This window comes from Clinocottus analis, unplaced genomic scaffold (genome assembly GCF_023055335.1).
Source record: "Clinocottus analis isolate CAN_PGR_092001 unplaced genomic scaffold, fCliAna1.0.p SCAF_4, whole genome shotgun sequence".
Classification (NCBI taxonomy): domain Eukaryota; kingdom Metazoa; phylum Chordata; class Actinopteri; order Perciformes; family Cottidae; genus Clinocottus; species Clinocottus analis.
In genome coordinates, this window is record NW_027176153.1 from 120,001 (window position 1) to 132,500 (window position 12,500).

The 12,500-nt window shown below is 47.8% G+C and overlaps 1 protein-coding gene across 6 annotated transcripts in view; it reads left to right on the forward strand.

Moving 5' to 3' along the window:
* The window catches only part of LOC137800964 (cyclin-dependent kinase 17-like), a 49,655-nt gene that overhangs the window by 27,086 nt on the left and 10,069 nt on the right, over positions 1–12,500 (forward strand). For 4 of the 6 annotated variants that reach the window (XM_068598337.1, XM_068598339.1, XM_068598340.1 and 1 more), the window contains 13 exons: positions 130–255; positions 2,978–3,034; positions 5,660–5,774; positions 6,060–6,154; positions 6,567–6,629; positions 6,722–6,845; positions 7,195–7,315; positions 9,752–9,849; positions 9,939–10,044; positions 10,212–10,254; positions 10,377–10,467; positions 10,554–10,631; positions 11,992–12,095. In XM_068598337.1, the coding sequence (XP_068454438.1) occupies positions 130–255; positions 2,978–3,034; positions 5,660–5,774; positions 6,060–6,154; positions 6,567–6,629; positions 6,722–6,845; positions 7,195–7,315; positions 9,752–9,849; positions 9,939–10,044; positions 10,212–10,254; positions 10,377–10,467; positions 10,554–10,631; positions 11,992–12,080 (1,206 nt within the window). In that variant the 3' untranslated portion in view covers positions 12,081–12,095. Of the gene's footprint in view, positions 1–129; positions 256–2,977; positions 3,035–5,659; positions 5,775–6,059; positions 6,155–6,566; positions 6,630–6,721; positions 6,846–7,194; positions 7,316–9,751; positions 9,850–9,938; positions 10,045–10,162; positions 10,255–10,376; positions 10,468–10,553; positions 10,632–11,991; positions 12,096–12,500 lie in introns of those variants that run through there. The other 2 variants (XM_068598338.1, XM_068598342.1) reach the window with 2 other exon arrangements.

Consider the following 12,500-nt stretch of genomic DNA (forward strand, 5'->3'; position numbering starts at 1 on the left):
AGCACCATTAGCTGCAAGCCACCAGCTCAGTCGTCGCTGTGTTGAGAGCCATTGAGAGTCATTAAACATATTGTAAACAAGCTGCTTTAACATGTGGTTAATATTTCCTCCCCTTCCTCCCTGTTTCAGGACATAAACAAGCGTTTGTCTCTCCCCGCTGACATCCGGCTACCGGAGGGCTACTTGGAGAAGTTTGCCATGAACAGCCCGCCCTTCGACAAGCCCATGAGCCGCCGGCTGCGGCGCGCTTCACTGGTCAGTGCTTGTTGTTCTGTGATGTTTTATCTGCGTGTTTGCAGCAGTCAGCTGGCTTTGTGCTGCTTTGTGCTGAAACACAGGCCACGTGAACTTCATACGCACAAAAACGTTTGAGTAGGGCCTTTAGACGCTCTGACTGGAAACACACACACATTACCAGTTACGCTATCGAGCTAACAATGGCTCAGTAGGGGGATGAATGATAAATTAATGATGTGTTATGCATCCAGGCCAAGAGCATTATGGGTATGAATATGAGGGGGAGGGGGTGGTTGATAGAGAGAAGGCATGAGGAGTAGAAACAGGCAGAAATGTTCATGAATATGCAGCTCTTTGTATTGTTGCTGAAGCCCTCTCGTCACACTTTATTCCACATTACTTATGTTCCAGTGCACTTTTAAATAAAGCAAGACTCCCTGGTTCATTCTCGCTTTGAACCTGATGGCCTAAAAGCCGCGGTGCACCATGGGAAAGCATTAAGGATTTGCCCCTCATCGACCATTTAGACGGTAATTATGAATCAGGGCTGCGGCTTTTCTGCAAGTCTGACAGAAGAAGGAAAAGAGTGTTTAAAGAGGTCCATGTGAGAAGAAGGGATCAGAAGGGAGGTTTCTGAGGACATTGTCCGACAAGCTTGGGTCTGTCCACTGTGTGTGTGTGATGTAACAGATCGATCAATAATTCAGCAAAGCGGAGTCAGACTCATCTACTGCAGCTCCTCCTGACGAGGATTCTTCACCGGGACACCGTGAAGTGAACTGGAGCGCCAGAGGCAGGACGGGAGCGTCTGGAAGGGAATGAAGGGCGAGGCTGGTTTCACCAAGTGGGAAGATGCTGAACAGGAGGCCGTGTGGTTGAATAGCTCCCCTTGCTGAGCCTGCAGAGTGCTCATAGGAAGCTACAGCACAGCCAGATGCTTTTTGACAAGCGGTGCTAATAGTGTTAGCTTCATTTAGTGAGATTTGGTTTTGACTTGCTGTCAGAGAGTTGAACTCTGACACACTAACGAGACGTCTGGAGTCTCATGAAGGCGACGCCGTGCTGCTGTAACGTCCGTGTGCTTGTCACTTTTTACCGTAACACAGACCACCAGTCTGGCGTCCGTTTACGGGCGCCACATTTGAAACCGTTTGCTTTGATCTTTGAGTCGCGTCGAGTGTAATGCAAGTGAACTTGGTTGGTATCAGTTTTCTCTCATGGCTGCTGCCAATCGATAATCAATTATTCACAGCGGTCCAATAAGATTCAGTGTTCCGTGGTGCTGCGGAAAGAGATGTAATTTTATCTCAAGCTATTACCCTTGATGACCTTGTTATGCAACGCTTTCCCAGTCAACCCCTCGGTGATATATATTTAACTTTACAACTGTAAAGCTGAATATCCAATTGATCCCTTTGCTAAGCCCCGCCCCCCCCCATCCTACAAGTGGTCAGAGCTACACAGACTGTATATGAGAAGTGCATCGGGTGTTTAGTAAACTGCCGTTTTGAAGCGAAGAGTTTGACATTTCGGCCATCTTAGTTTTTAGGCGCCTCCATCTTGGTTTTTGGTCTTTACCATCTTGGTTTTTGGGCGCCTCCATCTTGGTTTTTGGGCGCCTCCATCTTGGTTTTTGGGCGCCTCCATCTTGGTTTTTGGGCGCCTCCATCTTGGTTCCAACTCCATCTTGCCTCTGTTTCGGCCAACAGACCAAACACATTTTGTTTGTTTTTTGTTGCTTTAATTTTGTCACAAAAAACCTGGTCTGACCTAGTTTCTGCAGAGTAAGTTCACTGGAGGCTTGGGAATGAAATGAACCCGTTGCGAAAGCACACACTCAGTCACTCTCAGACACACAGACTCACTCTCAGACACAGACTCACTCTCAGACACACACACTCACTCACACAGACGTAAATAGATGAGAGTGCAGCTGCAGGTAATGAGCACGACCTCCTTTGTTTTAGAGACACTTTAACAAGGAGAGAGGCAACAGATTTATTTTCTGGAGTGGATGTGGTGGGAAAATGAACATTGTGTGTGTGTGTGTGTGTGTGTGTGTGTTTGTGAGTTTTGTTCTTGAGACCAACTCCCCTGTCAAAAGAGCAGCAGCTCCTGACAGCCCCTGTCACAAACAGAGATGGGAACTGTGTGTGTGTGTGTGTGTGTGTGTGTGTGTGTGTGTGTGTGTGTGTGTGTGTGTGTGTGTGTGTGTGTATGTTTACATACAGTATAGGCTAAATGTCTTATCACAAAAAGCCCTGTAAATTTCTGTAAAAGGGATTATCTGCTGTTGTTTTGGCAAAATGCCAAGAACATAAACATTTCAAGTTGTATTTATTATTCATGACGTTTTATATCCGTATACTTTTTACAATGTGAAGTTCTCATGTTGAAGTGTCTTTGATAAGACCTTCACAGCAGCACACTGCTCCTTCATCACTCAGGATGTAACATGCAGAGAATCATCAGGATTATAAAAAATAAATAAAAAGAATTCAACCGGCCTCCCTCGCGCCTCACCTGTAATACCTCCACGGCCCACCGGAGGGTTTGAGAACCACTGGTGTAATGTACAGTTCATGGAGACAGCCAGGAAGACAATGAGGAAGTCTTTTTTCTGTATTTCTTTGAATTCAATGTGCCCTGAAAGTAAATTACAAATATAAAAGTACAAACACACAAACAATCACACGCACACACACACACACACTGACGGCCTGCTCTCTGTCTCCTCTAGTCTGAAATTGGCTTTGGGAAACTGGAGACCTACATCAAACTGGACAAACTGGGAGAGGTGAGGTCACTAAAGAACTCCTCTATCGGTTCTGGTTCATAAGCAACTAACTCGCTTCCTGTCTCTCCTGAACACTTCCTGTCTCTCCTGAACACTTCCTGTCTCTCCTGTCTCTCCTGAACGCTTCCTGCCTCTCCTGAACACTTCCTGTCTCTCCTGTCTCTCCTGAACGCTTCCTGTCTCTCCTGAACACTTCCTGTCTCTCCTGAACACTTCCTGTCTCTCCTGAACACTTCCTGTCTCTCCTGAACGCTTCCTGCCTCTCCTGAACACTTCCTGTCTCTCCTGTCTCTCCTGAACGCTTCCTGTCTCTCCTGAACGCTTCCTGTCTCTCCTGAACACTTCCTGTCTCTCCTGTCTCTCCTGAACGCTTCCTGCCTCTCCTGAACACTTCCTGTCTCTCCTGTCTCTCCTGAACGCTTCCTGTCTCTCCTGAACACTTCCTGTCTCTCCTGTCTCTCCTGAACGCTTCCTGTCTCTCCTGAACACTTCCTGTCTCTCCTGTCTCTCCTGAACGCTTTCTGTCCCTCCTGAACGCTTCCTGTCTTTCCTGAACGCTTTCTGTCCTTCCTGAACGCTTCCTGTCTTTCCTGAACGCTTTCTGTCCCTCCTGAACGCTTCCTGTCTTTCCTGAACGCTTTCTGTCCTTCCTGAACGCTTCCTGTCTTTCCTGAAAGCTTTCTGTCCCTCCTGAACGCTTCCTGTCTTTCCTGAACGCTTTCTGTCCCTCCTGAACGCTTCCTGTCTTTCCTGAACGCTTTCTGTCCTTCCTGAACGCTTCCTGTCTTTCCTGAAAGCTTTCTGTCCCTCCTGAACGCTTCCTGTCTTTCCTGAACGCTTTCTGTCCCTCCTGAACGCTTCCTGTCTTTCCTGAACGCTTTCTGTCCTTCCTGAACGCTTCCTGTCTTTCCTGAAAGCTTTCTGTCCCTCCTGAACGCTTCCTGTCTCTCCTGAACACTTTCTGTCTCTCCTGAACGCTTCCTGTCTTTCCTGAATGCTTTCTGTCCCTCCTGAACGCTTCCTGTCTTTCCTGAACGCTTTCTGTCCTTCCTGAACGCTTCCTGTCTTTCCTGAATGCTTTCTGTCCCTCCTGAACGCTTCCTGTCTTTCCTGAACGCTTTCTGTCCTTCCTGAACGCTTCCTGTCTTTCCTGAACGCTTTCTGTCCTTCCTGAACGCTTCCTGTCTTTCCTGGACGCTTTCTGTCCTTCCTGAACGCTTTCTGTCTCTCCTGAACGCTTCCTGTCTTTCCTGAAAGCTTTCTGTCCCTCCTGAACGCTTCCTGTCTCTCCTGAACACTTTCTGTCTCTCCTGAACGCTTCCTGTCTTTCCTGAACGCTTTCTGTCCCTCCTGAACGCTTCTTGTCTTTCCTGAATGCTTTCTGTCCCTCCTGAACGCTTCCTGTCTTTCCTGAACGCTTTCTGTCCTTCCTGAACGCTTCCTGTCTTTCCTGAACGCTTTCTGTCCTTCCTGAACGCTTCCTGTCTTTCCTGGACGCTTTCTGTCCTTCCTGAACGCTTTCTGTCTCTCCTGAACGCTTCCTGTCTTTCCTGAATGCTTCCTGTCTCTCCTGAACGCTTTCTGTCCTTCCTGAACGCTTCCTGTCTTTCCTGGACGCTTTCTGTCCTTCCTGAACGCTTTCTGTCTCTCCTGAACGCTTCCTGTCTTTCCTGAATGCTTCCTGTCTCTCCTGAACGCTTTCTGTCCTTCCTGAACGCTTCCTGTCTCTCCTGAACGCTTTCTGTCTCTCCTGAATGCTTCTTGTCTTTCCTGAACGCTTTCTGTCCCTCCTGAACACTTCGTGTCTCTCCTGAACGCTTCCTGTCTTTCCTGAATGCTTCCTGTCTCTCCTGAACGCTTTCTGTCTCTCCTGAACACTTCGTGTCTCTCCTGAACGCTTCCTGTATTTCCTGAACGCTTCCTGTCTCTCTTGAACGCTTCCTGAACGCTTCCTGTCTTCCTGTCTCTCCTGACGGCTTCCTGTCTCTCCTGAACGCTTCCTGTCTCTCCTGAACACTTCCTGTCTCTCCTGAACGCTTCCTGTCTTTCTTGAATGCTTCCTGTTTTTCCTGGAAGCTTCCTGTCTTTCCTGAACGCTTTCTGTCTTTCCTGAATGCTTCCTGTCTCTCTTGAATGCTTCCTGTCTCTCCTGAACGATTCCTGTCTTCCTGTCTCTCCTGACCGCTTCCTGTCTTCCTATCCCTCTTGACCGCTTCCTGTCTTCCTGTCTCTCCCAAAGGCTTCCTGTCTTTCCTGAAGGCTTCCTGTCTCTCCTGACCGCTTCCTGTCTTCCTATCCCTCCTGACCACTTTCTGTCTTCCTGTCTCTCCTAAAGGCTTCCTGTCTTTCCTGAACGCTTCCTGTCTCTCCTGACCGCTTCCTGTCTTCCTGTCTCTCCTGACCACTTCCTGTCTTCCTGTCTCTCCTGACCTCTTCCTGTCTCTCCTGACCGCTTCCTGTCTTCCTGTCTCTCCTGACCGCTTCCTGTCTCTCCTGACCGCTTCCTGTCTTCCTGTCTCTCCTGACCGCTTCCTGTCTTCCTGTCTCTCCTGACCGCTTCCTGTCTCTCCTGACCGCTTCCTGTCTTCCTGTCTCTCCTGACCGCTTCCTGTCTTCCTGTCTTAGGGGACGTATGCCACGGTGTTTAAGGGGCGGAGCAAGCTGACGGACAACCTGGTAGCGCTGAAGGAGATCCGGCTGGAGCACGAGGAGGGAGCGCCCTGCACCGCCATCAGAGAAGGTACCGAGGAGACCTGAGGGATTGGTGTGTGTGTGTGTGTGTGTGTGTGTGTGTGTGTGTGTGTGTGTTATGTGTCTGGTGTGTATATGTGATTGTGTCTGGCGTGTGTGTGTGTGTGTCTGTCTGGTGGGTGTGTAGTGTGTTTCTCTGGTGTGTGGTGTGTGTCTGCTGTGTGTCTGTTGTGTGTCTCTTATGTGTGTCTGTTGTTTTTCTCTGGTGTGTGTCTGTTGTGTGTCTCTGACCTGTGTCTGTTGTGTCTCTGATGTTTGTGCGTTCCTCTTCTAGTGTCTCTGCTGAAAGACTTGAAGCACAGCAACATTGTCACCCTCCATGACATCATCCACACGGACAAGTGCCTGACTCTGGTGTTCGAGTACCTGGTGAGTGTGTGTGTGTGTGTGTGTGTGTGTGTGTGTGTGTGTGTGTGTGTGTGTGTGTGCATGTTTTGTTGTGTGTGTGTGTGTGTTTTGGTGTTTCTGTGTGTGTGTGTCTTGTTGTGTGTGTGTGTGTGTGTGTGTGTGTGTGTGTCTTGGTGTTTCGGTGTGTCTGTGTCTTGTTGTGTGTGTGTCTTGTTGTGTGCGTGCCTTGGTGTGTGTGTGTGTGTGTGTGTCTTGTTGTGCTTGTATGTGTGCGTGCCTTGATGTGTGTGTGTTTGTGTGTGTGTGTGTCTTGTTGTGTGTGTATGTGTGTGTGTCTTGTTGTGTGTGTATTTGTGTGTGTGTGTGTGTGTGTGTGTGTGTGTGTGTGTGTGTGTGTGTTTAGACAGTGTAATCACAGTCTTTCTCCATACAGGAGAAGGACCTGAAGCAGTACATGGATGACTGTGGGAGCATCATGAACGTCCACAACGTGAAGGTGTGAAGCAAAGACAACTGTAATCAACATAACCTCAGTGATTTACTCTTGATCATAAACATATAACATATAATATCCCATATTCTTCCCAGATCTTCCTGTTCCAGCTGCTCCGAGGTCTGGCTTACTGCCACCGCAGGAAGGTTCTCCACCGGGACCTGAAGCCCCAGAACCTGCTCATCAACGAGAGGGGGGAGCTCAAGCTGGCCGACTTTGGTAAAAACCAGAACTAAACATAAGAGTTATCATTATTAGTGTTAATATTATTATCATTTGTGTTGTTGTTATTATTATTGTTACTATTATTATTTTTGTTACCGTTGTTATTGTATTATTATTGTTATTATTTCTCGTATCCATATTATTGTTATTGTTATTATTAATACTATTGTTATACGAATGATTCAATTAAGGGTTATTGCTGTTGTTGTTCCTCTCCTTTCTCCCCTACCCTACTTTTGCATTAAAACAGCCCTTCTAGCGTCCCCTAGAGCTTGATGCTCCTCAGACCCAGCAGCAGGGCTCTGAAAGCCACATTCAGTGAGTTGATGTCTTTTGACTTCAGGTCTGGCTCGAGCCAAGTCCGTCCCCACGAAGACCTACTCCAACGAGGTGGTGACCCTGTGGTACCGGCCGCCGGACGTCCTGCTGGGCTCCACCGAGTATTCTACGCCCATTGACATGTGGTGAGCAGACGCACATCAACCGCCTGCAGCTAGTAAAACCAGTCAGTGTTGTTTAACGTCCTGATCCTTTATCTCCAAGTATTCTTCATGCCATAGATCGGTTGTTCTCAACCTTTTGTCAGTGATGTACATGCAAACTAACAGAAAGCATTAGTATGTCGACTCAGCGCTTTGCCATCAGTGTTGGAGACTGAATCAATTTAAGTCAACAAACTAATAATTAATTATTTTTTTATGATTATTTTTAATGGATTTTTACAAATCGTCCCCCATGGAGTGCCTTCACGTCCCCCATGGAGTGCCTTCACGTACCCCCTAGAGTGCCTTTACGCACCCCCTGGAGTGCCTTTACGCACCCCCTGGAGTTCCTATACGCACCCCCTGGAGTGCCTTCACGTACCCCCTAGAGTGCCTTAACGCACCCCCTGGAATGCCTTTACGTACCCCCTGGAGTGCCTTCACGTACCCCCTGGAGTGCCTTCATGTACCCCCTAGAGTGCCTTCACGCACCCCCTGGAGTGCCTTCACGCACCCCCTGGAGTGCCTTCACGTCCCCCATGGAGTGCCTTCACGTACCCCCTGGAGTGCCTTCACGCACCCCCTGGAGTGCCTTCACGCACCCCCTGGAGTGCCTTCACGTCCCCCATGGAGTGCCTTCACGTACCCCCTGGAGTGCCTTAACGCACCCCCTGGAATGCCTTTACGTACCCCCTGGAGTGCCTTCACGTACCCCCTGGAGTGCCTTCATGTACCCCCTAGAGTGCCTTCACGCACCCCCTGGAGTGCCTTCACGCACCCCCTGGAGTGCCTTCACGTCCCCCATGGAGTGCCTTCACTTACCCCCTGGAGTGCCTTCACGCACCCCCTGGAGTGCCTTCACGCACCCCCTGGAGTGCCTTCACGCACCCCCTTGAGTGCCTTCACGCACCCCCTTGAGATCCTTCAAGCACCCCCTGGAGTGCCTTCACGTACCCCCTGGAGTGCCTTCACGTACCCCCTGGAGTGCCTTCACGTACCCCCTGGAGTGCCTTTACACACCCCCTGGTGTGCCTTCACGCACCCCCTTGAGTGCCTTCACCTACCCCTTTGAGTGCCTTCACGCACCCCCTGGAGTGCCTTCACCTCCCCGCTGGAGTGCCTTCACGTCCCCGCTGGAGTGCCTTCACGCACCCCCTGGAGTGCCTTCACGTCCCCGCTGGAGTGCCTTCACGCACCCCCTGGAGTGCCTTCACGTACCCCCTGGAGTTCATTACCCCCTAGAGTGCATTCACTTACCCCATGAAGTGTCTTCATGACCCCATGGAGTGCCTTCATGTACTCCCTGGAATGCCTTCATGTACCCCCTGGAGTGCCTTCATGTACCCCCTGGAGTGCCTTCACGTACCCCCTGGAGTGCCTTCACGTACCCCCTGGAGTGCCTTCACGTACCCCCTGGAGTGACTTCACGTACCCCCTGGAGTGCCTTTACACACCCCCTGGAGTGCCTTCACGCACCCCCTGGAGTGCCTTCACGTACCCCTTTGAGTGCCTTCACGCACCCCCTTGAGTGCCTTCACGCACCCCCTTGAGATCCTTCAAGCACCCCCTGGAGTGCCTTCACCTCCCCGCTGGAGTGCCTTCACGTCCCCGCTGGAGTGCCTTCACGCACCCCCTGGAGTGCCTTCACGTCCCCGCTGGAGTGCCTTCAAGCACCCCCTGGAGTGCCTTCACGTACCCCCTGGAGTTCATTACCCCCTAGAGTGCATTCACTTACCCCATGAAGTGTCTTCATGACCCCATGGAGTGCCTTCATGTACTCCCTGGAGTGCCTTCACGTACCCCATGGAGTGCCTTCACTACCCCATGGAGTGCCTTCATTAACCCATGAAGTGCCTTCACGTACCGCATGGAGTGCCTTCACGTACCGCTTGGAGTGCCTTCACGTACCGCATGGAGTGCCTTCACGTACCGCATGGAGTGCCTTCACGTACCGCTTGGAGTGCCTTCACGTACCGCTTGGAGTGCCTTCACGTACCGCTTGGAGTGCCTTCACGTACCGCTTGGAGTGCCTTCACGTACCGCTTGGAGTGCCTTCACGTACCGCTTGGAGTGCCTTCACGTACCGCTTGGAGTGCCTTCACGTACCGCTTGGAGTGCCTTCACGTTCCGCTTGGAGTGCCTTCATTACCCCTTAAAGTGCCTTCATTACCCCATAGAGGGCCTTCACATACCCACCGGGGTCCACGTACCCCCCCCCCCCTATTTGAGAACCACTGACAGGTTTCAGTCTTCGCTCAAGGTTAAAATATTTCTACTTTCACTAAATTCACAACTGACACAGATTTCTGCGCGTTAACTTCATTCACTCCACAGAGATGGTTTTCTAAGCAGGGAGAACTTCTAATAAAAAACACATCAAACTTCCTCTGACCGTCTGTTTGCTGTTTCCTCCTCCAGGGGAGTAGGCTGCATCTTCTACGAGATGATCACCGGCAGACCTCTCTTCCCCGGGTCGACTGTTGAGGATGAGCTTCATCTCATCTTCCGCATCCTCGGTGAGACAAGCCCAAAAAAACTCTGTGTGTGTGCGCGTGTGTGTGCGTGTGTGTGCGCGTGTTGACAAGATCCTCTTTTTGTCACACAGGTACTCCCACAGAAGAGACTTGGCCCGGCATCACCATCAGTGAGGAGTTTAAGACGTACAACTTCCCCCGCTACCGCGCAGAGCCGCTCGTCAACCACGCGCCCAGGTGTGTAGTTGTGTGATTGTTATTAGAGTTTGAGATTCATCTTAACATTGAACAAATAGTTTTCTTTGTTTTTGACCAGTAATTTCCTTGAGAAAAACAGAGCTCTTTTGTTAAACAGAAGTTAATAAGGGTTAACTCCCTCCCTCCTCCCCTCATCTGTGTCTCAGGATAGACAACGACGGACACGACCTGCTCTCAGTGCTTCTTCAGGTGACGGACATTTCTCATCAGGATGAATACTTTAAAGTGTTTTAAGTACTTTTTAAAGCATACAAAAATCAAACAATGTACAATCTGTGTTCCATCCCCCCACAACCTTTGTCTCCACTCAGTTTGAGGCTAAAAAGCGAGTCTCGGCCGAGGAGGCTCTCACTCACTCGTACTTCAAGTGTTTTGGGGAGCAGGTTCAGACGCTGGCTGACAGTGAGTTTGAACGCAGTCCAACGCACTGAATGCTCAACGTGTCCAAAACAGACCGTCTAACCCTAACCCATCTTGTTATATTTCAGCTGCGTCCATATTCTCTGTTAAAGGGATTCAGCTCCAGAAAGATCCTGGGAAGAGATCCTCAGTCTACCCGGAGTCAAGTAAGTCCTCAGAGATACAAAGATGGAAGGGGGGATTTCCCTGTGACACGATGAGATTAGGAGACTAAGTCCCGCCCCTTCAGGTGGACCACCATGGAGCTTTATTTCAGAAAAGATGTGCACGGTAGTCAACATTGAGAGATATATATTATTTGGTCCAATATTTATGTACCATGAATTACACATGTGAAGTTTTATGTTTATATATATATATATATATATATATATATATATATATATATATATATGTATATGTATATGTATATATATGTATATGTATATATATATTTATATATATATATGTATATGTATATGTATATATATATTTATATATATATATATATATATATATATATGTATATGTATATATATATGTATATATATATATGTATATGTATATATGTATGTATATATGTGTATATATATATGTATATGTGTATATATATATATATATTTATATATATATATATATATATATATATATATATATATATATGTATATATATATATATATATATGTATATATGTATGTATATATGGATATATATATATGTATATATGTATATGGATATATATATATATACATATATGTATATATATATACATATATACATATATGTATATATATATACATATATGTATATATATACATATATGTATATATGTATATATATACATATGTATATATATATATGTATATATATACATATATGTATATATGTATATATATACATATGTATATATATATATATGTGTATATATGTATATATAAAGCGGGGACGCTTTAGGGCGGGGCTACAAGATGATTGCCATGGTGACACCAGAGACATAATTGGCGATTGTAGGTCACTCCTCAGTCTATATATGGTCACTAATGTATCTCTGCTCGTTGACTACCGGGCATATTAATACAGGTACCATGGTAGTCAATCAGAAAAGTGGGCGGGGCTTTCCCTTCTCTCCAGAATAGACTCGTGTCCTCTTTCTCCGTTTGGTGTTGTCTCACATGGCGTCCCCGTCTACTTTAAGCTTCCCTTCATACAGACCCCTCCCCACCTGCCGATTCAGTCCATGAAGCTTCCTGCTCAGACTTTCATGTTGTCCAGAGTCCTGATGGCTTAATGGCATCCTCGCGACCATTCTTTCTCTTTAGCCTGTTGGACTGACTTCAGTGTCTCTGTCTCTTAACCTGTCTCTGTCCTTTCTGTCATGTTCTGATAAACTGTCCCTTCTTTTTTCTTGGTTCCCCCCTGCTCCCCTCTCCCGTTCATCTTCTCCTTTTCTATCTCCCTTGTGTGCCCTCCTCCAAAAAAACAACTCAATTTTCCCAACCTCCCCCTCCTCCTTAACCCTAAAAAAGCGACGGCCCATAAGCTGGGTTCAGCGCCATCGCAGTACTTCCAGAGAGAAGCAGCTCAGAGTCCCAGTCTGTCCTCCTCTACTGGCTGAGTGCTAACCGTTCTGGTAAATACGCTCTCTTTCATTCTGCCTGTCCTCTGGCCCCGCCCCTCTTCTCTTCTGTCCTCGCTGCTCGCTGCACTGGACTAAACGCTGCTGCGTTGCACTACCCTCATCGTCCACGAACAGAGACAACTCCATCGCTTTGTCTGCCGTTTCTTTGTTAAATCCCCCACGTGTCAAACCCCAGCATCGTCTCAGCTTTCACATAGTCCTCTTCATCGCTGCGTGAGCTGTTACTTCTGGGATGAGATATGAGACATGAAACATAAGATATCAGACATGAAACATGAGCTATGAGACATGAAATATGAGACATGAAACATAAAATATGAGACATAATATATAAGATATGAGGCATGAAACATCAGATAAGAGACATGAAACATGAGATAAGAGACATGAAACATA